Source organism: Syngnathus typhle, linkage group LG4 (assembly GCF_033458585.1).
Source record: "Syngnathus typhle isolate RoL2023-S1 ecotype Sweden linkage group LG4, RoL_Styp_1.0, whole genome shotgun sequence".
NCBI classification, from domain to species: Eukaryota; Metazoa; Chordata; class Actinopteri; order Syngnathiformes; family Syngnathidae; genus Syngnathus; species Syngnathus typhle.
Window position 1 is genome coordinate 9,622,001 of NC_083741.1, and position 24,744 is coordinate 9,646,744.

General features: G+C 40.2%; 1 protein-coding gene across 2 annotated transcripts in view; it reads left to right on the forward strand.

The window, feature by feature from the left end:
- The window catches only part of syt7b (synaptotagmin VIIb), a 61,327-nt gene extending 39,238 nt beyond the window's left edge, over nucleotides 1-22,089 (forward strand). For both annotated transcript variants that reach the window (XM_061277329.1, XM_061277331.1), the window contains 8 exons: nucleotides 1,230-1,577; nucleotides 3,383-3,505; nucleotides 14,638-14,773; nucleotides 19,049-19,316; nucleotides 19,418-19,587; nucleotides 19,841-19,955; nucleotides 20,105-20,304; nucleotides 20,598-22,089. In XM_061277329.1, coding sequence (XP_061133313.1) covers nucleotides 1,230-1,577; nucleotides 3,383-3,505; nucleotides 14,638-14,773; nucleotides 19,049-19,316; nucleotides 19,418-19,587; nucleotides 19,841-19,955; nucleotides 20,105-20,304; nucleotides 20,598-20,702 — 1,465 coding nt within the window. In that variant the 3' untranslated portion in view covers nucleotides 20,703-22,089. The remainder of the gene's footprint in view (nucleotides 1-1,229; nucleotides 1,578-3,382; nucleotides 3,506-14,637; nucleotides 14,774-19,048; nucleotides 19,317-19,417; nucleotides 19,588-19,840; nucleotides 19,956-20,104; nucleotides 20,305-20,597) is intronic.
- Nucleotides 22,090-24,744: the final 2,655 nt, after the last annotated feature.

The window sequence follows — 24,744 nt, forward strand, 5'->3', positions numbered from 1 at the left end:
CAGTACTAGAATAAAGTGTAATTGCGCGTTTACTACAGCAGGGGGCAGTGGCGCTCTCATTGTTACTTCTGTCACGTTTGCGACAGTGCAACATTTTACGACTTACAAGACAAGTTAGGATAGTCACGGTGGGGAGGGGGGGCGCGAATAGTTTTCTTCTTGCTAGGGGGGGGCGTAACAGAAAATAATTGAGAAGCACTGCATTAGAGACAGATTAAAAACTTTAGTGGTGCAGATGTGCATTGAACACTTCATTTAAGTTGATGTTTATTTCAGCAACACTCTAAGATTATGCATATATACAATATACATTTAATTAGGGACAACCGGCACAGTCCAATTTGATCCAATAAAAGTCCCGGATCGAATTAAAAATGGCCAACAAAGGAAAAGAAAAAAGAACATCAATCATTTGTTGTCAGTATTATGGAATAGCACATCTACCTCACAATTCTCACCGGCCCGCCCTGTATGGAATTTGCATGTCCTCGTCGTGCTTGTGTGGACTCACGAGGTAGCCTGGCTTCTTCCCTCATTCCAAGAATATGCAAATTTGGTTAAAAATGAAAGAAAAGAAGACTATGAGCACAGAAAAGTTGACGTTAATAAATTAGAGACACAGAAACAAACTAAACTCACAGAGATGGACAAAGTCACAAAGGAAGGTGGACATCCAATGAATACAGCTGAACACCACAAGCGCCGGGGGGGAGGGGGGGGGGGGCATTAATAAAGATCAAAAAGTCTGAGCGATGAACAACCATGCGAAATAATGCAATAATCCTTGTACTGTGCTAATGAGCCCGGCTGATTGCCTTTGTCAGCGTCAAAATCAATGGAAACACAGGCAGAGAAATAAGATCATGACATTAACGCTCTAAAGTGTCAATTTGTTAGTCATTATGTGCCATTTTCTGGTGATCCATCGTGGGTGTCGACTGCTGCTAAGATAGGTTGCTGCTCACCTGTGTTTTTTGTGACATTCCAGCCCTGGTCCACGGTAGCTAAATCAGGTAACCACTGCAAAAAATAATTCTAGTGTCACCATGCCACCAAATAATTCCACAGCTGAGCTTTGATTTACTCCTACTATTAGTCACATCTGTTCTCTTTCTCACCTCTTTCCATTGTTTTTTTTTTTTTTAATGTTTTTTTTCTCCCTCAGACTACCATCACAAATTCTATTGTCCTTGTTTTATTGATCATATGTCACTTGTGTTTTTGCTCAGTTTTGGAGACGCCTCCCTCTCAACTACCTCCACACTGGAGCACATCCCGTCCTCAGCTGTGGCTCGCCCCCGGCCTCTTGTCCGACAACAGAGCCTCCAACAGCCCCTCACCCACCAGCCCCCTCCGGGGCCTAACGACCCTCCAGTCACCTCACAGAGCCTGGGCCAACTGCACACAGGTCCAGGTGCTGGGGGCCACCGTGGGGGCCCACGAGGGGTCCGGGGGAGTACGGCTGGAGCCTCCCGATACAGAGGGGGAGGGGCCGGACGCTCCAGGTCGAATCCAGGCAGCTGGGACCACATGATGGAACAGATCCGCAACAGAGGGCTGGACGTCAAGTCGTTCTTGTAAGTGCTACCGTGACAGTAGCCTGAACTCCTGATGTCTCGAGTCAGGAAATAGCATTGATATTGTTCAAGTTTTCCAGGCTACTGGCAGCTCAACATACTGAGCACAAAGACCCTCCATTCCGCCACACTGATAGATTACAGAAGATATGCTCCATAAAGCAGCTTCACATAAATGCCCCTTCCTCCACAAACCACGAATAGACACACACATGCACATGCTCTATGCTCCTCTCCATCTTCTATTCGCAGTGTCTTGAGGCCAGTGACCTCCCTGCCTATGTGAATCATCGTTCAAATAATGCTGGCCACATATAGTGCGTCGGTAGGTGGCACGTCCCTTCGTCCCTGAAACCCCCATTTGGCCAAACACCTCAGTTTTAGACCCCGAGGAAGAAACACACACTGGGTTCGCGGAGTACCATTGTGATCAGAAGGTTATGAATAACCAAATGCGGCAGTATAACCAAGTGACTCCAGGTCTGCCATGCAACAGTGAGCCTCTCTTTTCTAATCAATAGAACTGATGTCGTGGTAATGATTTCTGCGCCCTCAGGTCAGAGTGCGCGTGTCGTTTCGGGTCATCTGTACTGGTCCATTTTCCTTAGCCATGTGCTGGTACTGTTAACAACGCCTTTGCGGGAGACTTTTTTCTTTCTGTCAATATTTTGCCAACAAAACACCTCCTGTTAAGAAAAGAATTACAATCGGGTAAATGGGCTGGGGAAATGGAGAATTATGCAAAAACTAGCACAACCGATGCAAGAATATAATAATATCTCTTTCATAATTTAGAATAGCGAAGGGAAGACCAAATTCTGTTCCTATGAGACTTGCAGACAGCAATGTCTATAGATGTGACCTAGAATAAGTCACGAAGCAAAGAAAATGTTCAAAAACCTTTTGTTTTCGTGCGTTCCACAGACGCTTATTATGTTCAACCCACAACCTTTGGTATGCTTTGAATTTTCAAATTAGCTTGACAACCTTTCTTTAGTCATACATTGAATTTGAATTTCCAACTGAATACATTTAACCATACCCAAATGTGAGCTGGCTCACTGCTTCTCTGAAAAAGCAGAAATTAATCAAGCATAACATTCAACCACTAAAATGATCATAATGATTTAATCAATAAATAATGTGCTACAGTATTCTACTTTTTCCTGTAAGTATGATAGTAAAAATCATGAATGAAAAGAATTACATTTTTGGATTTTTTTCTCTCTCTATTTTTTCATTTATGACCACACATTCAAATCATTTCTATTTGCTTCATGCTGTTGTAGGGTGATATTGTTTATTTTAAGGTGGCAGCATACATGCTGCTTCCTTGCTTTGTCCCGATTCAAACAGATTGTTACAGTAGTAAGAGAAAATAAATCATCTGCGCTTTCATTTTGATCCAAACCAAGGTTAAATTCGTTCTCAAAATGAAAATCTTTCCTGTGCCTTCCTTCAAATTTGGTTCGTGGAAATCTGAAGTTTTTCAGGTAACAACCAACCGATGTTCAGAACACAACTTCTTTTGTTCATGAATGTTCTGTATGGTGTGCAAATAATATTTCTGGTTAAAGGTGTCTCAATCATTGCATGTCTGAAAAAATTGAGGTAAGAATGTGTCCACTGTGTAAGAAAAAAAAGGCATTGGCTTGACATGACTGTATGCGGACAAGTTTTAGCTTTAATCATATCATAAACATACTGCTATTCTGAATAAAATTTGATATGTACACTCTCTTTCTGTACTCCGAAATGATATTTGGGTGTATTTATATGTTGGTTTATGTGACGTCTGTGTCCAGTGAGGGGAAGATGGTTGTTCTGTCTCTAGCAATTGGACTGGCCGAACAAGATGACTTCGCGAACCTCCCTGACCTACAGGAAGCGCCAGCGAGCAAAGAAAATGAAACCACCCCAGAGAAGAGGTAAATGGACCATAATTAGAAAGTCAGTCAGTTGGCCTAAAGAGGTGCCAAGGTGGCTGTGTGTCATAAAAGACTGAATGAGGTCATGCCATAATTGATATTCATTCAGCTCAGAGAGCTACTCTTGTGATGAAACCACCAAAGGTATCTTCTACAAATTATGTCGTGAGACAAAACCCATTATGCATTTATTTTACATTGCTTTAATCTGATATGTTTTGTTTTGAATTCTGTCATTAGTCCCACTTCTCATTTTCTAATTATCAAACTAGATCAATAACCCGTTGGGTAAAGCATCTTTTCCCTGTGCGAGAGCTACAATGCAGTGACAACTAGTATTTGTCCAACAGTTAGTGGTTGCTTGCAACAAACTAAACAAAAATGGATGACAAGTGAATTTCCCTGCTATGGGATAAATAAAGTTCTATTATCATCATCATCATCAAATGAGAACAAGGATGGTCCATCAACAACAAGCAGACGCCATCCGGCATGCTCCTCTTCCTTCTTCCAGTCAAAGCACCCCTACAATTTCCTAATCCAATTACAAATCACACTCGGTCACCTTCACTTCACTAAAAAACTCTCGCAAGAATCCACTTACGCAGAATCACTACAGCTTGCATTAATACAGTATTGCAAAGCATTCTCTTCTGTGATTTTTTTATTCTTGTCATCATTGCAATATCAAAAAACAGTTTGTTAGTCATTTGTATTTTGATGCTTTTTTTTCTCCACTACTTTTACTTCATTTATTACAAATTTCTCTAAACCCTTCTGTATTGTATGCTGGTGTGCAACCGAGACTTGGTCAACTGTAAATGTCGAGTTCATTCCAGATAAAATAGTATCGGATTATAGCCAGGTAGGTTAATGCCTGTTTTTATGTCTTCAAACAGGCAAGGGTTATTGGAAGAGGGAGCTTGAGCGCCTTTCTTGTTTCCTCCTCATTGTCTGAAGCTCTGTCAAGTAGCTAACTCTAATCACAGGCCCGCCGAGAAACCTTTAGCTCGAGGGGTTGTGTGGGCCAAATCGTCTAGTGTCTTTCCGCACGTAATAACAGCTCTCCATCTTCATCACTGCCTTCTTCCTCATCTCTTGGTCTCCGCACCAGCTTAGCTCCTTGTTAATGTCTGCATACTGCTGGCAATTTTAGCGGTGCCCAGTAGACTGAAAACAATGGATCACAATCTTGAGTATACAGTCTAAGTAGATTTGAGTTGTTTTGTGACAGTAAGAGAGAGGGGCATCATTGTTTTAGTATGTTTTGCAGGGAAGTATCCATTTAGTTCTTTTGGTTTATTTATCAAATCAAATGCAGCTCGGACAAAGAATTATTTCCTTCTTCTGTCCCCAACCTGAACACCCTTCCGGCCTCGTTCTTCCGTCCATATTCATAAAATAATCGTCCCTCATCCCCGTGCTTGTCCTTGAAAAGTCATGGTCCAACAGATGTGAAACCCAATTTGATTAAAATGGTGGCGTGCGTATATTTAAAGCAAACGGCGACTGCCAAAAAGCTTTGCAAAGCCTCACATTCACGTTTTGTTAGTTGTGTTTTGATCCACGATCTTTTGTGTCCGTTTAATTATGTTGTGTGTTGATCAGGTCTTTGTGGGAGGTCTCCAGCTGCTCCTCCCTGATTGGTGGCCCTCAACTCACCAATCAGTGCAAGGGAGAGTGGCTACACCTACACGTCTTTGTTAGACCCACCTTCTCATGCCACCATGGGGATCGGGTCGTAACAATTGAGGGCTCGGCTGTAATTATGGAGAGTGTGTGTGGGTCTAACATATATGTGAAGGTGTCGAGTTTGGCAATGGGAAAAAGGCGGTGCTCCAAAAGTGGTTTGGGCACAACAAGATGAGGGATACACACACACACGAACAGGGCTACATGACACTAACATGAGACTATACCTCATGAAATAAACCCGACTACCTGAATTGAGTGGATAAATGAAATAATGACAGCTGTTGTAAAAGTCCTAGTACACACGGCGAAATGATTATTGATGGCTATTAAGAAGCGCTAACGCAATGCACTCAAACAAAAGGCAGCGGTACAAACACACACAAGAGGTATAAGGACTGACTGACAAGACAACACACACGCAACATTGCCAGCTGGTGATCAGAGCAGCGAACAGAGATCCACACGTGAAGAATAGGCAGTTTTTTAAAAACTTCTCATCTGGCCACAAAATCGACATCTGTCTGAGACGGACTGTTCCGTCCCGTCCCAGGGATGGAATTCCCATCACTGACAGTACATATCAACAAGCCTGCTATAAATCCTCACTTTGTGGGAAATTTAGAGTTGTGTTATATTAAAATGGTTCGAAAGAGGTGTAGATCTTTATTAATCATTAATTTGGTGGCTGTAATTGTGAGGACTGTTTTAGTGCACCAAACACAGTGAGCTCATCAGCAATAACTTCCAAGTGACAGAAGTGAAGCTATCACAATCTATCATAAAGGACTTTCTGCACAAATGTTCAGGATACACATCTCGTATTGCAAGAAAATTGGAACGGCAAGGCCATAATTTCTCATAAAGTGAAGACACACACCTTAAGAACTGACAAAGTTCCTCAATGCTCACAATTAGCCTTAAATGTAGAAACTAAATACGTAGCGATAAAAATAAAAAGATTCACTGTTGTCTATTGTCTCATACCCATTTTTTGATGACAAATATAAAAATGTCATTGTCAGTCGGCCAAAAACCATAGGCTGCAAATGTTCACCAAATGTTTTGACAGACGGAAAGTCTGTACTTTTCTTTGCCGCGAGAGAATCTTCAAAATATCCTTTGAACAAGTAAAAAATACAAAAGCTATATCTGATGAAAGTTTTGCAAACATTTGCGACCTTGTGAGTAACCTGACGTGGACGAAAAATTAGCTGCCTTTGAAAACATTCGCATTTCTTTGCTGCTCAGTAGGATAGGGGCTTTACTGTGTTTGACTGACTCAACCAAAACCGACTTAAGACCTTTGCAGAACTGGACACAATCAGACACCTGCAGATAACTGTGATGGGACCGCCGACGCTGTTTAGCTTATTATCAGCACAGAAAGCAGTCGTTGCACAGCTAAGCTGAATCTTAATGAGCTCAGACATCCGCCACACAGAGCGTGCAATCGGGAAATGAATATCAGTATATTTCAAAGAGCCCTGGACGACAAAGCTCAACTCAGTATTTGTAAAAGCAGTCAAACCAAATAGTTAGCATTTCGAACATTCATGAATTTGTTACAACAAAACGACATTTTCACATTCTCACTTTTATATTTAACGACATATCTTGTTATACATGAAATTCTTCACACAGAAGCCTGGAAATCTGTTATATTTTCCGTTGTATAGGCTCCAGTTGGTTGAAAAAAAAAATAATAATTGATAGCTGTCAAGCAGTTAAGACAGAAACGGATCACCAAAATGAAACTACCGTATTTTCCGGACTATAAGGTCCACCGGACTATAAGGCGGACCTTCAATGAACGGCCCATTTTAAAACTTTGTCCTTATATAAGGTGCACCATTAATGCATCATGTCAAATTTTTAATCCAAATCAAATCATTCTCCATTTTATCATTTTTATTTAAACTTCAGATGCAACAAATTACTTTATAATCCCAAAATAATGATCCATAGTCTTTTTGATTCATGATTCATAGTCTTCAGGGGGCCACTTGTGATTGATTTCATGACACAATGCTTCGGGCCAGTTTAAATTTAGAAATTTGGTCCATATATAAGGCGCACCGGACTATAAGGCGCACCGTCGGCTTTTGAGAAAATTTTAGGTTTTTAGGTGAGCCCTATAGTCCGGAAAATACGGTAATGGATTCTCATCTAGAGGACATTTTGTAATCCACCCGCACAGATAGCAGAAAGGGAACAGTCTCTTAAAATCTTACTGTATATAGCTCCTAAATAAAAGTGTCCACGTTGCTCTTTGATGATAAAATCCAATTTTCGCCAGAAAGACAAATAAAGATAGAGAGAATTACAGACCATGTCCTCAAATGCCATAAAAAGAGCTGAGTGGTTAGTGGCCTCAGTCAAAATCATGTTCTCTGTTACCAGCTGAGTTGCAACTGCATATTGTCAATCAGGCACGATATTGGTTCCTCCTTTTATCGGAGAGCAAATCCAACTCTGAGCCAGTAATCACAGTGCCTCATAACGACGCTCCAGGCTGGCCAGTGGCCTGAGATGAGGATAAAAAAGGTTAGGTCAGCAATAAATGTTAATAGTCATGTTAAAAAACAACAACATTACAACTAATTTTGAAAACCCGAGATCATTCCCTTGTTTGTGATTTCAATTAGAAGAAAATCAAAGCATCTAACAAAGATGTATTAATGAGGGTGATGGCAAGAAACACTCTTTGTTAATTGGTTAAAGGTTTTCACCTCCATGCAAACACATAAGTGCAAATGGATATAAAACGTAAACAAGAGCAAGCCGGTCAACCACTACAGACGACTCCATTAGTTGTATTAGCTTGCGTGGTGAGGCAGCAGCCACCGGTGATTTGTTCCTTTCAGTGGGGAGCCCTGAGTGGGCTGACATGGGAGCATAGGCCTCATCCATCATGGGAGATGGAAGTGTTATTATGCTCCGTGGTATCCCAAGGCGGTTAGGTGATCAACATGACCTATGTATGTATGTATGTTTATGGAGAACCCCCTTGGCAACAAGGGACTTCCTGGACCCCTCATGTCCATCCCCTGTACTGATCAGCTTTCCATTCAGCGCTCAACTGTGGCTGACAAGTTTATTATTTTACGAGAGATTATCCAAAACATTTGTGATTAATGGTATTGAATAGGAATGGGTGAGTACCGATGCTAGGTATGGTATAATTTTATTATTTTACGAGAGATTATCAAAAATATTAGTGATTAATGGTTTTGAGTAGGAATGGGTGAGTACCGATGTTAGGTATCAGTTCCGATATTGGTCTTATTTCAAGGTATCGGAACTTACGACGGCAGCTGATACCAGTGGACACCCTCTTGTGGTCGTTTTATGATCAGGAATTGGACATTACAAATGAGAATAATAAAAACATTAATTTCATGCAATTATACTGACAATGTCATATGGATATATAAGAATTTCTTTTCAATTACCTGAAATTGTTTTTCACAGGAATTTTCTTGTATATCAAAAATACTAGTGGTATCAAGATTTGGTATCGGTGACTACAAACTGTTGAGTCTTGTACTGGTATTCATATGAAAAATGTGGGATCAAACATCCCTCATATTGAGTTTCAAAAGAGTACAAAATGAATGTCGCCAATAACACTTCACATGCAATATTTTGACAACAGAGCAAGCTTTAGCCATCTGTAACATGGCAATTTTTTCTTTGTTTAATGACACAAGCAAAGCTCATTCACATTTAGATCTGGACAAGGAAGCGCGGACAGTGTCATGACTTAGGTTTTATATTTAGTATCACAAAGACAAGACATTGCCGCACAATACGCATATTTTAATATCTCATCCTATATGATAAATTACTATAATGTATAATGTGCTGACTTATTAAGAGACAAAGCTTGTCTTATCTGTCATATTTAAAATATCTTTGGATCCATTGCTCTCTCATCCTACCCTTCTGTCAGCTAGGCTGTGTCCTTCAGTCTTTTTTATATTCATCCATCTTTTTCATTCGCTGGGGATGGTGATGCTTGTGATGGCATGCTCTCACAGCACAACTGGGCTGTCAGCGTAGAGGAATGATGAATCTGCCCTATTGCTGCACATCTTAAAAAGAAAATGATATTCCTCCGCGCACAATTCCCATGCATGAATTTACAGTGTTAGCAAAAAAGAACGAAACGATGCCTTGAGCATCTTGGGACAGTGCATCCACTATAAACACACGGAGGTTATACACACTTTACTTTTGTCACAGCTGTTCTATGTTGTGTTTTTTGATCAATTATATGGGGCAAGGGGCATGCAGAGAACTTTGCATGGCCAGATGCTCCAAGGTGAAAAGGGGGGCACAATATTGTAGGAACGTGAATATAATGTGTGCACAAAATGCTAATTTGTGGCCTTTTGCTACAATTCTAGCTCAGTACTGGACAGTTGGGGTAGAAAATCAAGACTTCCTGTGTTGAAAATAATAGGTACAGTTGTAAGATTGAATTTCCAGGCAACTTTCGACCCGCAAATAATTAAAAAATATTGTGAGATTTGTTCTAATATCCTTAGAGAATGATTATCTCAAAGCTGCACTTGCTCACATTATTTTTTATGACAATTGTTTCGGGTTTTTAGACATGGAGTTGTCCTAGAAGTCGTATTAGAGGCTCAAAACTGGCTTTCAGCCATTGAAAGAATAAAACTCCACCTGACCAACTCTTGGAATCAGATTTACACCGTCCATGGATATTTGGCCTGACTGATTGATGTCGCAACGGAAGTCAACACTTGACGGACCATTTGGGCTTGATTTTGTTCAAAGTCAATTCCAAAGGATTTGGGCACCTGTTCTTGTAATTGTACATATATACTGTAGTTGTGATGGTGAAGACTGTCTCCCAAGTTAAGTTAAGGCTTAAGTTCCATTAATTATTGATTCAAGGCATTTATGAATCTGCTTGAACATGACCAAAGGAGAGCTACGGTGTTTTTCAAAAAGGTCAGCAAGAGTTTACATGTAAATATGAATAGAGTCAAAAAGGATGTTCCTACACTTTGGCGTCTCCTTTGAGGGCTTTGTATTATTTTAAACATGCGCCTCGCTGCTGAGCATACTTGGCTTTTAATGCCCCTCTTTAAAGGGTTCGGTAGCCATGGTTACCTGTGTAAAATGCATGATGATAGTTGAGTACAACCTTAAGTTGGTGCACATATTTCAGTAGTCATGGTTACATCAACCTATAAGGATAAATTATGTAAGTAGTGTTTTTTTTCCCCCCCGCCAAGTCCCAAGCAAGCAAAAAGAGCCGACACAGCGCAGATGTTGGAAGCACGACGTAGCTTTATTCTTTGAGGTAAAATATGAAATAAAGTGCAGGTGTATATTTATTGACTTGATGTAAACAACCTCATCAAGTTGATAAAAGGAGTCATGAGTTTTATATGGGTAATTAAATAGTATTTGTGCTAATGGATTGATTGTTATTCTGCAGATAAGTGCAGTGCAATATTTTTTCTCAGTGTCGAGTGGTGTCAAAATTTGTACTTTAATAGGTAACTTCAACTCCCACAGAATGAGTATGTGTTACAGCTGAAGTTGTTGTGGAAGCACAGTATAAATAAAGATGAGTTGCGTTGAGAGTCCACATGGATTTTTTACAGTTCAACAATCGCAATTGTCCTAGAATGCAAAAATATGTTTTGCTATAACGAAAGGCAAAATATGTTTCACTATTATCTGTGTCAGTGCAGGGGGAAAGACATCTACCACTTATTTTTATTGAAGGTTCTTCTTCTCAAAATCTCTGGCCAGTTAGTTATGTCATTGTTAATTCAAATGGTTTCTTCTATTTATATAATGAGTCCTCATTGCAGAGCTACAATAGATTAAAATAATCCCTGTTGTTATTTCTGTGCTCATACTTTACATTTATTTTTGGGGGATGTTACGTGAGGTTTTTCACTGAATGTTGGGAAATGATGATCTCGAACCATCTTGTGCAGGATTGGCTTTATGACAGCATGTGGCCATCTGATTGGGATTATGAAAACAATGCACATCTCCACTGAAACAACACTACAAAATCGTATGTGTGATTGTGTCTGTGCATGTGCACGTGCATGTGTATGTTTACGTAAGCGTGATTGTCCTTGTGGTCTCTGGTGTGTGTGTGCTGGCTTCTGATTTAATGGGGTTGAGTGACTTCTCATTGATCTTAGCACTTCTACAAGTAGGAAATTATTGACTCTTGGGCTCGCGATCCAGTTGACAGGCATATATTATGTCCTCTATTGCCAGCAGTGAACGGGTTTCCGTCCCTTAGGTTTTCAACTGATTTTGTCCATTATTAATAAGAAAAATATTTTTTTATTTTGCATCAAAGAAGGATAGACCTTTACAGGCTATTTATTTGCATCTGTCTATTTTGGGAATCTCAGCTACATTTGACATCATTTGGATATGTAGATGATTCACAAAATTAGCTGGAAAAAGTGTAAATAAAAAAATCCATTTTATTTTTAAGAATTATTTTCACAATCCCTGCCTTAGGCTAAAGCAAAACTGCTTTGACAGGAAATGGCTGTCTTAAAGTTGAAGCGAGATGCTATCAGCAGCTCTCTATTTTGTTCGTTGTGTTACAGTTTTAAATGTTCTAAACGTCTAATCGTATATGCATATTGGGAAAATTCTATTGCATAGTGCCCTAGGCCTACCAGCATAGTTGACAACACATACCAATTAGTTTTTTATTTTTGGATTATAAATTATACTGATTATATTATTTATAATTTTAATCTTCTCAAAACACCCATCCCGTTTGTCCGCTGTTGTGTTTTTTGTGTTTGATGCAAGAAATGTTGGGAAAAAACAATATATTAATTTCATGAAAACAACATAACACAGTCCAGTCATATCTGCAACCATTCACAACAGATTTTTGTTGTTGTTAGTATTGGATCCCAACACGAATGCATATTTTACATCTGTATTTGAACCCCACGGTATTGAAAAATACCACTCCAACTATTGCTAACCTACCCATGCATGTAATAAGACACCAAGTGGTCCGTAAACACACATACCAGGAAAGAGGAAGTCAGTGGACCGGTGTGTCAACCTCCTGGTATATTTGTTTATTGGACATGTGTTTCAAAATGGACAGCATTGCATTTTGAATTCACTCCGTGCTGTATTGTAGCTGCTCTGACCTGCAAATCACAGTGAAGAAACATACCGTGACAAATCAATTGTTTCTCCTCTTCATTGGGTCACCATCGTCTCCTTTGTGTTTCTCTCATTAGCTGGGACTCGCTTTTACTTGTCTCCTTATGGTACAACCCCCGTCCGTCCATCTAGCAGCATTCCCTCGCCAGCTTTCTCGTATTTGTTTTACGTAATATAACACGGCCATTTGCTTCCTTTTTTCCAGTGTACATTTCAGCTGAACTAAACCTGGGCTGTTTTGTTCCCTAAGCTTTCGCCGTGAAATTTCTGTTAGGTGTGCACTCTGATTTGCTTGTGTGACTGTGTATTTGGCACTCTAGTTAGTTATTATATCTTTTTTTCTATTTTCTAGCTTTTTGAGTTTACTTTTAGAAGGATGTGAACCTATATTTCAACTCTGACCCTGTGCACTCTTTTCTCTATATTTCTCGGTTGTGTAGCAATGTGGAAAGTTAGTTGTTGGGGTGAAAGAATGAAAAGCTAGCGTCTCTTGTGACAATTGTAAGTCGTTGTAAAATGTATTTGAACCTGCATGTTGCTTTTTGTTTTATCAGAGAGTATAAGAACGATCACAATGTACAAGTCTCAATGAATTTAAATAGCATGAAAAACTTCTTTTTTTCAGTAGATCAAATCATAAAGTTGACTATACGCAGAGTGGACTATTTCATAACTTAAAGTAATACAGAATATAAAGCTAAATACTCAACTGCTATTTACCAAATACTTAAGATGGACTAGTAAAAAGATCAGTGCACTCACTGTGACCAGAGGGGGTCATGAAGCACACACTCTCCTTGACGTTCCCCCTTGGTCGCTCTAATCCAGGAGAGCAGGCTCATGATGAGGAATGTCATCTCTTGTCAGGTTTGGAATAAAACTCCCGGGTCTCTTCTCTACAGTTCATAAAGCAATTGGATATCCTCAGGCTCTAGCCTACAGTTGTGCTGAACTGAATGGTACTGTTGATGCAGAAATGATACTCAGTGTGCTTATTCCAATAAATTCCACGAGGGTCCCCACAACATATTTTCTGTTATAGCAAAGAGAATGTAAGACAAGTACAGTACAGCTTTGGTGCACGTTCAGGTCCTACGGCTGGCTCACTGTCTGTCATTTAGGGGGGCAGGTCACTTTGTCCCTCTCGCTCTGTCTCACGGGCATGGCCGCCCACGTCTTGAAATGGTGCGACTGTGTTACAGCATCTGTCTCTACAAATAAATCAGGCAGCTTGGCACACTCGGTGGCTGCCACCTTAGAACTTTTTGGTGTTCATTTTTATGTGCAACATAAAAAGTCATGTATTGTTTTTCGGTCAGTTGAGCTGGCACAATAATAACTCATATTTAGTGTTTCTGGGTTTGAAACCTATTTATGGCCTGTTTTATTTGTTTCTGGGGTTGCCATTAACAAATACAATATGTTAATTCATAGTTGTAATTCATAGGTTTTATGCTGCGCTCTTGTCATAACATTTGGCCAGTCCATAAATAATATTTGCAATAGTTCCATATCATCTAAAAAATCATGTAACAGGCATTCCAATCAGATTAATATTCTTTGCTTTGAACATTATTAATAGACAATTGAAAGTCAAAAATAAAATATAATAATAATAATAATAATATATGATCTGTTTGATGAAGAAACAGCATGACAATTTCATATCACAATATACAGTAACTACGTTTATCGCAGTAATTGGTGTGATTAGAACATTGTTGAAAGAGATCTAAAGGATAAATTAAATCTTTGCACGCTACAACTACAATGAGCCGATCACACTATAAGAGCACGACTCAAATAATCCTCATTTGTGAGGTGAAAAGAAGACGCTGAACGTGTTGGACCAAAGATATGAATGGCCACTGACTACTGATGCGATCACCAATAATGTGATGTGACACATAATAAAAAGCTGCTAACAACAGAGCTGTTTACTCTCAGACATTCTAAATATGATACAATAATTAAAATACAAATGCCCATTGGAATTTTGGTTCAGCGGTTAATCATAAACCATGTTTGGGATTGATTCAAACTCTCTTTTGAGTAGTTATCTATAAAATGAGGTAAGGGACAATTGTATTGATGAGCTGAAAGTGAGTACTAGGTTACTTTATTTTGTTAGATTATTACATTTATTGGCTGAGCACAATAGCCAAGAAGAAAAATCCTCACCAGAAAGCAGCGGTTGTTTAAGTGCATGTGTGTTTTTCTGTTGTATCCAGGACTCCTGGTAACAAACTAGGCAGCAGTCCCAGAGGTCACACCCCAGATGAGAGTGGACGCCGGCAGGGCTCGGCCCACAATGCCAACTCATCCGTCTCCGATTTAGCCAACTCAGTCACCAGTGAAATGCTCATGGTAACACACGACACACGTTGACTGATACACTGCTCTTTTGGTTCCTTGTAACTAAAGTCATCCCTGATGGCCGCAGTCAGCAAAACCTTCTCAAATCCAAGTGAATGAGATAGCTATGGTCATATTATTATCAGAGGGCACTTCCAAATCATCGCCTCTAATCCAATATGAAAGTGACATGCAAGCCTTGAGACAAGAAATGGGGCGAGTGGGTTGACGAGAATATGAAAATGTTCCAAGCCATCAAAATACTGTTGTTGCACAACAACGGTCAACGTTTTATAACATCGTCATAACATATTAAATTGAAGTAAATTTAAAGGAAAGATAAAGACAGTTCAAGTGTGTCTTAATAATACACCTATGACATGCTCCTGTCAATATTCCCCAAGGATCACTAATTATGAGCCCTATTGTCTTGCAGTCTATTTCAACCCATATACTGCTGAGTTAATGGCATGTCCGACTTTCATTACCATGACAGCCAGGGGCCGATACCTGAGCTTTACCATTCCAGAGTCTTCATAGACTGCCTTTCATCATTGTGGCGAAAAGAGTCAGCATAACAATAGGCTGCAGCTCACTTGTGAGTGTGTGTGTCCCCAGCAGATGTTCCTCTTCCACATTGCACGGCTGACTGTCTCTCGTCATCTCACCGGCAGCCCGAATTCTGGAACCCGTAAAAACAATCAAATACTCAAACACAAATTCCCGCCCACTACCCATCCGGTCGATCAAGTACAGTATAGGTGACTTATCAGAAGCTAAGTCTATTTGCGAATGCTGCTATGTGTGTGAATGCAGCTCTGCTTACATTTCGACATTGACGCTGTGGCAGGGACTGTTTCACAGCACACTTTGTGAGTCATAATATCCATTTAGCACCTCATCAAAACACATTGAATAGCAAAACTGAGAATCACAGACTTCTTTTTTTGCGATAATTGAGCCGCTGAGACAGTCCCGAAAAGCATAGTACGTGTGAATAGTCAGAGGTCGCGGAAAGCTCGGTGCCGTTTGCACCATGTCAACTCACTAGCAACAAGCTTCAGCTGCCTTATACGTGTAGGTTGGCTAAACCTAATCTAAAAGTAATCATCATCTTCATGGCGGAGAATAAGATGCATTTCTGACAATTATAGCATTCGTTCTTGTTCTTTGTGGAATAGAACTGGAAATCAAAATTAATTAATGTTTCTTTATGCCATGTGTCAGCCAGGGGAGTAGCCTTTTAATTTTTCACAGACATTATTGCATAAAACATTTATAATATCAGTAATGTTAACTTTTTTATTTTCACAATGGAATTCTAACAAAGGCTGAATTCTTGTCGGATCACATTTACTGTATTTATTTACGAGAAAAGGTCAGTCATTTGTTTGATATGGTCTCAGAAACGTGCAGACATCACACATGAGCAAATTTCTTGTATCTCGTCTCTCTAAAAATATATATCTGTTTGGTTAAACTTGTTTCGTTGATCAACTATTTGCCAATCAATCTTGAGGCTTGTTAGCTAAGAATTGATATGAAAGATCTGTGGGAGCTTTCCCTGACAAGTTCCCTGAAATTAATCGGATGCAAAGACCTTTGAAATGGCTCGAGAGGAAATCCTCACAGTTCAATTTGTTTTCAGATCAACAGTCAAATGTTTTGCGCAGTCTAATCAAATTTTAATAACCCCAGTTTTGTACTTACAACCTTTTATCTACTGCCCCCAAGTGGCCAAATCAAAAGCAGTTAAAATAGTTGAGTGCTATCCAGTAGTATTTAGCGAAATGTCATATGTGCTTTAATTTATGTATTCGGTTTATTTTAAAATATGTGTTGACATTTGTTTTAAAGCATTTGTTTTTCTTCTAACGCTCCCATTTTGACCCATCTGTGAAGCACCACAGGGAGGCCTTGTTCAGCTGAGTTTATGAATTAGTTGTGAAAGAACATGCAATGCAAATGTACCAGCTATTGGGTTGCTGTGTATACTGTAATTATGTGCACTCCATGATGTGCCAAAGGAATTGAAACAGTGCTGCTTATTGATGTTCTAGTACTTTGTTCTGAGCAGATTTACCATTGTTATTCAGGATACGCTATTTCACCACTATGGTCAAAATATTTGTCATGTGCTAAATCTTAAAGCTTTTTGATTGCTTTGTCACTGTCTCCATCGGGAAATTCCGCTCAATGTGAATCCAATCGTGCAAAATCTAAGATGACTGAGGTTGGTGAAGGGTGACGCTGAAGATCCTGTCTCTCATGTGGTCTTTATCAGGAAGTGACACCAACACCTTTGTATGGCACTCACTGAGCCATGGATGGCATAAGGCTGCAATACTGCATGTATAGTACTTTATGTACTACCTACATCTTTTTAATCATCAATATCATTATTGGTTTTGATGCATAGTTGGGTCTTTGAGTGCCATCCTACCCATCGAGTGTAAAAATGTCAGAGAGGGACATGGTCAAATTCATCCATGGTGGCATACCGCAAACGCCATACAGTTGCACTTAGGATGTTCAAGGGATAAAACACTACAGGGAACCCAAGCGATGCATGACTTTTTATTTGGGATCATTTTTGTTGCCTCTACTAATTAACACTGGAAGAATTCAGGAGAAGTTCAGCAACCAGGGGAGTCTAGTAATTTGTAGTACTGGTAATTGGTGTTTTTACAGGTTGTAAACAAACAACATATAGTCCGATGTAGGGATTTTTTTTCCAAATCAAATTGTCTGTAAACGTCCATTCTTTACGATAAGTACATATTGCCGAGGTGCGGTCTATTGTTCATGGAATAGGCTATTGCGGCGAGACTTCCAATTAATTATTAATTAATTGCACCGACCGGAGTAGTACAACAATTGTGATTTGAGTATCCAATAAAATCTGAATAGTGAGGGGTCACTGTTTGTCAAAGACAAAAGGAGCTGCATTGTTTTGGCACACCATTTGGTTTAAGAGATAGAGATTATGGTTGTGTACATCTCCCAGTACCATGATGACCTACAACATTCCTGGCTCTTTCCATGGAATTAAGCTTTGATGAAATACATTTCTTAAATTTTTGTGTTGCTTATATATATATATTTTTTGGGCTTTCTTGTTGTCGTTGTAAACGTAAAATATGGCATTTCACTTCAGTAATACAATGCAATTGCAGGTCATTTGTGTATATCGTTGAACAATAGTTTTCTGTGATTTGGCAATTTCATAGGTAAAAGAAGGTAAGCACTCATGAGAAAAAGAGCAGAGCCAATGCTCCAATATGGGAGCGCATACGTGTCCGTGCATTTGGGGTCATTTTAGAGTGTCAGGCTGAATAATGAAAAGTGACAAAGGAGAATGAGGTCGAGCAGCACTGGCTGAAACAAGTGTGGAAAGTATGGAATTGGATATGAAATATGTGGGACTGTTCCTTAAGTCATACTCCCAGCTCTTTTCCCAACAGATTGCACATTTTAACTGGATTTCTGCAGGCTGTACCGCCGTCAGTCAAAGGGTCAGTCTACCGACAGATAATCGGGCTGTCATACCAGAGCTGTCATGCACAGTGGATACTGGAGAATGTGACAACACACTAAGCTAGTTTGCATTTTGGTTCAATACATTATAAAGAGCAGGGCCTGATTACTATCCACTGTCACCTTGAATTTAAGGACATGCCATCAGCGTGTGCCTTTTGTGCCCAAGTAGGGTAATCTCAATCGTATCGTTATTTATTGTAAAAAAAAAAAGAAAAGAAAATAAATCCCTTGCTTTTTTTTCCATTTAAATTTGGGGAAATATAAAAACATGCATCTAAAATGTAAGCAAGGACTCACCCTAGAGTGCAATAAACTGATTTCAAAGTTTGTTTTGAATTTAGCAGCAATATAATGGTCTTGATTTATCATATTTACCCTGTTTTTGATTTCTCCAAAATAGAATGAACAGACCACTCACCATGATGCTTTTTTTTTATGTCAAAAAACTGATGAAATCTCGGCATATCAAGCTCAGACTAGTGTCACCAGTGTGGCGTGCTCATTTCCGGTGAGGTGTAGTTTTTCTATGGCAACAGGACGCGAAAAGGGTAAAGATTTTATAAGGCCAAAATGAGCATTAATCACACGACAAAAGGGGTTTGGACTAATCACGTTAATAACACGTTATACTGACATAGTATATATATATACACACAGCTATGAAATGATGGATGGATGTAATTTACCATTTATTTCCTTCCCTTCATGCTCTCAGACTGGAATATTCATTGTCATCGCCTCTCCCAGTTGTCTCCAGGCTCGGAAGAAGACGAACACGAGGGACCAGTGTGTGAGAAGTTGGGTCGCATTCAGTTCAGCGTAGGATACAGCTTCCAGGACTCCACCCTCACTGTCAAAATCCTCAAGGGCCAGGAATTGCCTGCCAAGGACTTTTCCGGCACTTCCGACCCCTTTGTCAAACTCTACCTGCTGCCTGACAAGAAGCACAAACTGGAGACCAAAGTGAAGAGGAAGAATCTGAACCCACATTGGAATGAGACCTTTTTGTTTGAAGGTTTGAATGGCATTTATTTGCTTGTTTGTTTAATTTTTTTACATATATTTTTTTATTATAAATTATTATTATTTACTATATATTTTATATTTTTATTTCAGGGTTCCCATTTGAGAAAGTGGTCCAGAGAACTCTCTACCTGCAGGTTCTGGATTATGACCGCTTCAGCAGGAATGACCCCATCGGAGAGGTGTCCATCCCCCTCAACAAATTGGATCTGGCCAACATGCAGACTTTCTGGAAGGAATTGAAACCATGTAGCGATGGCAGTGTGAGTAAAGAGGGGGGAAAAGAGGTGGCAGAAGGAATGGAGTGGGAGGAGGGGAGATGGGACAGAATGTAATGGTTGATGTCATATTGCTGGCTGCTGTGACAGTATGCCGGTGGGAGAAGATAGAAGTGAATACTGAGCATCTGACAGGTTGGTGGATTGAACACAGACTGCGAGAAGAAAACACAGTAAGAAGAGGGGAGAACAATTGAAAAGAGCATTACAATAAAACAAGTGTGTATCATTTGACCAGGGAAGCCGAGGAGATCTGTTGGTGTCTCTGTGCTACAACCCCACCGCCAACACGATCACTGTGAGCATCGTCAAAGCCCGCAACCTCAAAGCCATGGACATTGGAGGCACTTCTGGTACACGGGCTCCTTTAATTGGTTCCTTTATGCATCATTGTCGTGTGCACTTCAAAAATATTGAAATATGAACGACCACAGAGAGGAATTAAACCCATGACGTCATACACACGTAATACCGGGTTAACAATTCATATTGCTCTTCCCAGACCCCTACGTGAAGGTGTGGTTGATGAACAAGGACAAGCGTGTGGAGAAGAAAAAGACGGTGGTAATGAAGCGTTGTCTAAACCCTGTTTTCAACGAGTCCTTTCCCTTTGACGTGCCTGCCCACGTGCTGAGGGAGACCACCATAATTATCACTGTCATGGACAAGGACAGGCTTAGTCGCAATGATGTCATTGGAAAGGTAACTCCTTCCCTCTTCTTCGCTTCTTCCTGCCTCTTCCTCTTCCTGTGTGTATTTTTGACTTCATGACAGGCCAGCTTCACTTAATCACCCAGCCAGTCTCTACTGACCCCTGCTGGTTTATGTCGTGCAGCCACTCATCTAATATAAGACGTTCATGTTCATTCTAACCCTTTGTAACACCTCAATCAAATATGTTTGCTTTGGATTATTGATAATATGCTTCAACAAAAGTTCAGTATCGTCACTTGGTGACACAGTCCATGAGCTAATATTGTCTCTGCTCCTGGCAGATTTATCTCTCATGGAAGAGTGGCCCCGCGGAGGTGAAACACTGGAAAGACATGATGGGTCATCCCCGCACTGCCGTGGCCCAATGGCATGCACTCAAGGCCTGAGGGAGCGAGCGGGCTCTGTTCTCCGTGCCCTCGGCTCACATATCCTGCTCTCGAGCTGCGGCCGCGGGTTGCAGACAGTGTGCGTCACCTCTTTGTTCTCAGGCCTCTTTGAAATCCTTGACTCCTAAATTTCACCCCTTGTCAAACAGTGATGCCCACTTGACCCCCTCCTCTCTCATTCCTCTGACCTTTAAATGTATTCGATGTCCACCCACTTCCTCCTTGTACTGTCTTTTTATGAGATTTTTTTTTTTTGTTCACAATACCACTGTGTCTTTCTTGTCAACCACTCCTAGTGTTAAACACAAGAGCAGTACCTCTTGCCACACGAGAATACAAGTACTGTTTACCAAAACAACGGAAAAATCCCAAACTCCTGTATGGTGTTAAGCATAGAGGTCAGAAACAGCCCTGTGGGCCAATGGCACTGCCCCCATATGATGTTAGAGCGAGGGAGCACTTGTCTCTACTCTGCTGTTGCTGTCACTGCCAGTCTACGTATATCCTGATCATGCCCCAAGCATCAGGAAGTTGATGAATGCAATGGATGTAAAGTGGACTTTTTCTTTTTGCTCGGGAAGCTGTGTAACCATTTACCTTGACCAGACCCCCTTGTTGTCTGTGCGTGATGTGTGTGGGTGATGTGCTGTGACCCCCCCCCCCCCCCCCCCCCCCCAAATGGAGTTCTTCAAAAAAGAGGAGGATTCAATGATAAAACCTCCAGTCCTGGGCCACAAAGCGTCAAAACATTGTCCTGTTTTTGGACGGAAAAAAAGGAGTAGAAGAGATTCGTGTGTTATCTTTTGTTTACAAAAAAATAACTAAGAATCGAGAAATGTTTGTGTGCATCAGTGGATGAATGAGGAATCACTTTGGGCGTAGTCTTGATGATAAAGATGGATTAATTCTAGCTCGAAAAAATGGTGCGTTCTTTTAGTCATTCCAAAGAAAACGTGTAATTTCAGACTTTATATTTTCATTAGGCAGTAGTCTCGGGGTGGATCACCCTTGTACGAAAACGACATGATTAGGCGGGTGAGTCGAAATAAATCCGTAAAGGTTCATTTATGCCTTCTATTCAGCTGCCAAATTGAACTCTTTGCCAGCAGCAAATGAAGTTTGTTCCGTCTGGATTTTTTGTCCATTCTGGAGTTTTGTCTTCCAGTTATTTGTTTCATTGGTTCAAGAACCAAGAAATACCTGCCCTTAAATCCTCTTGTTCATTGTGCTTTCTGAATGAATAAAGGAAAGTCTCCTATTTGTGTGCGTGCGTGTGCACGCGCCTGCGCCGTGTGTGTGTGTGTGCGTGTGTGTGCGTGCGTGTGTGCGTGTGTGTGTCTGATCATAGTAAGTCCATGATTAAAAAGTTTATCAGCTCTCTGTGCAATATGACAATTTTATTTTTCAATGTTTTTTCTTTTGTCTGCACTTGTAGATGTCAATGCTGGAACAAACCTCTCTCAATAATGAATAGCAGGGTTATTTTCATATTATAAAGATGGCAGCTTAATCTTACAATTTTTTGGTTTGGACCAAAGCAGCTAACCACACTCCTGCTGGCATTGCCCCAAAACACTCCCACCGTGCACACATGCTATCTGGCACAACATGTTCTGTGTCCAGATCCCACCATGTTTTGCTGCTCGCCATATGCACACACTGCAAGAGCCATGGAAGGGGGGGTGGGGGTAGAACAGGGCATAGTCACCACCTCTCTGCATCCCGAGAGGTTCCGCGTCACCTCATCCCAAAATAACCTGAAATGTTGTTTGTGCTGATGGCCATGGCCGATGAACAAGACATTATTTATGATAGTGATGACGGAATAACATTCCAAAGGCATACGACAAGTCACCTTCATTAATGCAGCTATGAATTGTCAGGGCGTGGTATAGTCCATCCATGACAGAATGAGGTAGAAATCGCCTTACTTAGACACAAATCAAAAAGAGGTGATCCAGCAACATCTAATGTACACGCTGTATTTGTTTGTACAATGAAATGTCCAGTATGGGTGGTATTAATTGGGTAGATCTATCTGTCTTTGGCCCGTGTTTTATTGTTACACATCTGTAAGGTGCACAATGTGAAATACTGATCTTTTGTTTCATTTTTGAAATTGTACAGTGTATATAAGAGATAAACGTGTACATGCATAAACATCCCATATTGTTTTTAAATCCATCATTTCCTCCAGCGTATACATCAAGTAGGTAAGATAAAAATATCACATTCACAGAGTCCCCTGGAAGAATTCTTGAGTAGTTTTGCCGAAATAATGCTTTCTTGATTCAGTCTACTGTATATTTGAGCAATTCATTGGTCTTATTAAGTGACTACAAATTACCGTATTTTCCACACTATTTTCCGCACCTAAAAACCTCCAATTTTCTCAAAAGCCTTCAGTGCGCCTTTTATATGGACCAATATTGATTCGTGGATGAGGACTAATTTATTAAAGTGAGCTTTACGTGTTTATTTTGTGTGTTATGTGATATTAACGTTTGAGCAACGTTGAGTTATTGATATATTGTTATTGTTTTCACTATTTCGAGTGTTACTATATTGTGATTGCATTAGCGTTTGAGCAACGTTGAGTTATTTATTCTATGCGCTTTATAATCCGGTGCGCCTTATATATAGACAAAGTTTTAAAATGGGCCATTCATTGAAGGTGCGCCTTATAATCCGGTGCGCCTTATAGTGCGGAAAATACGGTTGTAAAAGCAATGTGCCAATGAAATAAGACAATCTTAAATCATTTCATAGCCATGGAAAGTTAAGCCCCAATATTAGTTGACACTGTCAGAAATCTATACCCAGCACTGCTCTTTCTGTTTCATGTTATTTTTTTATGCATTGTGATTATTTTATTATGTTTAAAATAAGCAACTGTAACACTCTTTTCTCTGTTCCATTCACACTTTCCTTAAAAAGCACCACAGTGTATTGTTGTGAAGGAGCTGGATGAGCGTTCAGCCATTGCATCCATCCACAAAAGTGAAGTGGCACACCAGTGAGCAGTTCTTCTCCTGCATACATGGGCAGGCAAGCTGAATGCTGGGGATGCGGGAGGTGGACGGATAAAGGGAGCAGGAGAATGAGGTATTGAAATTCCCAGCGAGCAGAGGGTGGCGACACAGCTGAGGATCAAACGCGGAGCTGTCACGACACAGGAAGCAGCGGTGGAGGATGACAGCAATGCTGGGCCACAGATAGCTACAGTGGGTGTGCGTAGGAAAAGCATGAATGCATACTCCAAACAAATCTCAGAGCTCCACAAGTAGCACGGGTTTATTCCTTCACAATGAAGACACCAATGAGCTAGTTCCCCAAGAATTACCAACATAATTATTCTGCACACAAAAAATAGAATTATACTGCATTTAAAGCAAGACCATTTACTCATTTAAGAAGAACAGTAACCTTGTGTTGTGTCAAGTCAGTTTTATTTGTATACCCCTTAATCACAAACATGTCACTATGCATTCAGCCACATATTCTATATTCATATTCAAGGTTTTGGACTGTGGAAGGACCGGAATGCCCACATATGGCAAAGAAATATATATGACGGCTAAGACAAGATAGATAATCTGTATGTCATAGAGTCTGACATTCATGATGAGATGTCAGCGTGAAGGGCATTGCATGACTCAAGGACATTTGAACGTGAAGTGGCTTCCCCCAGCAAACAGCAATTTGTGTTTTGCAGCTTGATCATGAAATATTCATACCTAGGATGATACAAATAACAGTAAATTAGGTAACAAGAATATTAGAAACACTTTTCAAGTTAATACGCTTCAGTTCTGGATCAGCGCCAGAGGTCAATAGCATTCAGAACCATGTATTGCAATACTGTTTTGTATGGGTGATTTAAAGTACTATCAGCCCCTAATTTATTTTGGACGGGATCGGTAAGGAAATTGTGGTGCTGCCCACAAACACCAACTTCAATGTTTCAGGGGATTTATCGGTTCTGTCTGCCCAAAATGAGCAAACGTTTGATTTTTTTCAGTCCACAAACAGCTTTGGCACA